This window comes from Amphimedon queenslandica, unplaced genomic scaffold (assembly GCF_000090795.2).
Source record: "Amphimedon queenslandica unplaced genomic scaffold, v1.1 AMPQUscaffold_13484, whole genome shotgun sequence".
NCBI lineage: Eukaryota > Metazoa > Porifera > Demospongiae > Haplosclerida > Niphatidae > Amphimedon > Amphimedon queenslandica.
The window spans coordinates 424,557-426,568 of NW_003546280.1; the positions used below are offsets into that span (position 1 = coordinate 424,557).

Consider the following 2,012-nt stretch of genomic DNA (forward strand, 5'->3'; position numbering starts at 1 on the left):
GCAAGACAGGAGTATATTGAACACTTGCCTTGAAGTTACTATGAACGTGAATATCAGAGGACCAAACTGAGATATTGTGTAATAGATGAACAACTGACCGACTGCAGAGCAAATGGAGAGAATGACAGCATGAGCAGCAAATAAAGGATGAGACAGAAAGAACTCTAAAGACGTGAATAAAGTTCCTGCCGTGGTGAGAGACACTAGTGCCAGTAGACTCGAGAATATATTTATGGAAGTGTCTAGAGCTCCGGTAACCGGACACAGTATGCAGTGCTAGAGCTCCGGTAATAGGGGCGTCGCCCCTATATATACTGGGGCTACGCCCCAGTATTAATAATACACTGATTTATATTATAAAAACCGAGTATAAATACAACAACCAGCGTTGATGATGCAGCAGGGTCGTGGTGGTGCAGTGGAGAGGCTGGTGTGGATTGCACGGATATGGTCAGGGGTTCGAATCCGGTCAGGACTACCGAGTAAAACTATGCTGCAGTTTTTGATTTTTTTTTTCTTTTTCAAAAATATCTTTTTTGCAATTTTTTTCTTTTTGGCTTTTTTTGGGGTCAAGAAATAGCACCCTCTCGTACATCTTAGCCTCCGGGGTCGTAGGGTTGGGATTGGGGTTTAGTTTTTAGAGCACCCTCTCGTACATCTTAGCCTCCGGGGTCGTAGGGTTGGGATTGGGGTTTAGTGTTTAGTTTTTAGAGCACCCTCTCGTACATCTTAGCCTCCGGGATCGTAGGGTTTTGGGGTTAGGGTTTAGTGTTTCTTGATAAAAAGACCAAGTTCCATTTTGCACTATTGCGCATGCGCACAAGCTGTTTTACGGAGAAAAACGGACTGCCGGAGCTCTAGCATTGCAAACTACGTCCGGTTACCGCTCCCACATCCCAATAACGTAAACTACTAGTTAACTGCTCGGTTCTGCTGTTTGTACTTGCAGATAATGCCAGAGAATTTTTGGGGTAATCCAAGATATTTTCTCCCTTTTCTGCAGCAGTCACCCCCCTATCAGCCTCTAATTTCCCTGCAGATATACCATGGATTTGCTCCAATCCAAATGATCTGTCCTCATTGTCGGAATCAACTGATGACAAACGTGTCTTATAATCAGTATATTTTATTGGTTTTTCTTATTATTGGTGTTATTTTGTTTAAATTTGACTTCCTGGGATGTCTGAGTATGCTTCTCTTCATCTTGGCTCTTTTGATAAGTGGATTCAAAGCAATCATTCATATTTGTCCAGTTAACGCAGACTATTAATTTTTATATTGTACCTGTATTAATTAAATGCTTGTTGCTGACTTGCTGTTTGCAGAAAAGTTGTGTTTTATATTTACCACTATGATATTATATATTTTTATCCCATGCTTTTTCAATCCCACCAATTGGAGGCATTCTCTACTGCGCATGCGCTTTCTGGACGAAGCCCCACCTACCTGTCAATGAAGATATCTCTCGAGCTATCTAATCTATCAGGCAGCACACAAAACTTGTAAAGGTTATGTCTGACTCTGACAAGGAGCCTCTTCTTCAGCAGCCATCAACTGCTCCTCCTCCCCAGTACGACTATCAGCCTCCTCCACAACAGCAGCAGGCAGGAGGTTATAGCGGTACTCCACAGTATCCCCAACCTGCTTACCCCCCACCGCCCCAGCCTGGTTATCCACCTCCCCAAGCCCCTCCATACCCTCAGGCTGGCTACCAACCTCACCCTCACGTGTACCAGCCACCTCATACAGTCGCTATGGGGACTCAGGCCATGTACTTTGGCTCTTCTCCAATTCAAATGGTTTGCCCTCACTGTCAGACTCAAATGATGACAAATGTATCTTATGAGGCTGGTACCATGACCTGGCTTGCTGTTGGGTTCTTTTTCATACTTGGTTTCTTTGTGCTTATCAGTTGGTGTCTCTGCTGGTTGCCTCTTATGATGGATGGGCTTAAAGATATAGTCCACACTTGCCCCAACTGCAATCATGTTGTAGGCACTAATAGGAGGATG

General features: G+C 44.0%; 1 protein-coding gene across 1 annotated transcript in view; it reads right to left on the bottom strand.

Annotated features, from left to right (window-relative positions):
• Positions 1-1,509: 1,509 nt before the first annotated feature.
• LOC105311964 (tigger transposable element-derived protein 2-like) overlaps positions 1,510-2,012 on the bottom strand; it is a 1,627-nt gene continuing 1,124 nt past the window's right edge. The window contains exons 2-3 of the mRNA XM_011404223.1: positions 1,812-1,978; positions 1,510-1,752 (exon numbers count right to left, since the gene is read on the bottom strand). Coding sequence (XP_011402525.1) covers positions 1,510-1,752; positions 1,812-1,978 — 410 coding nt within the window. The remainder of the gene's footprint in view (positions 1,753-1,811; positions 1,979-2,012) is intronic.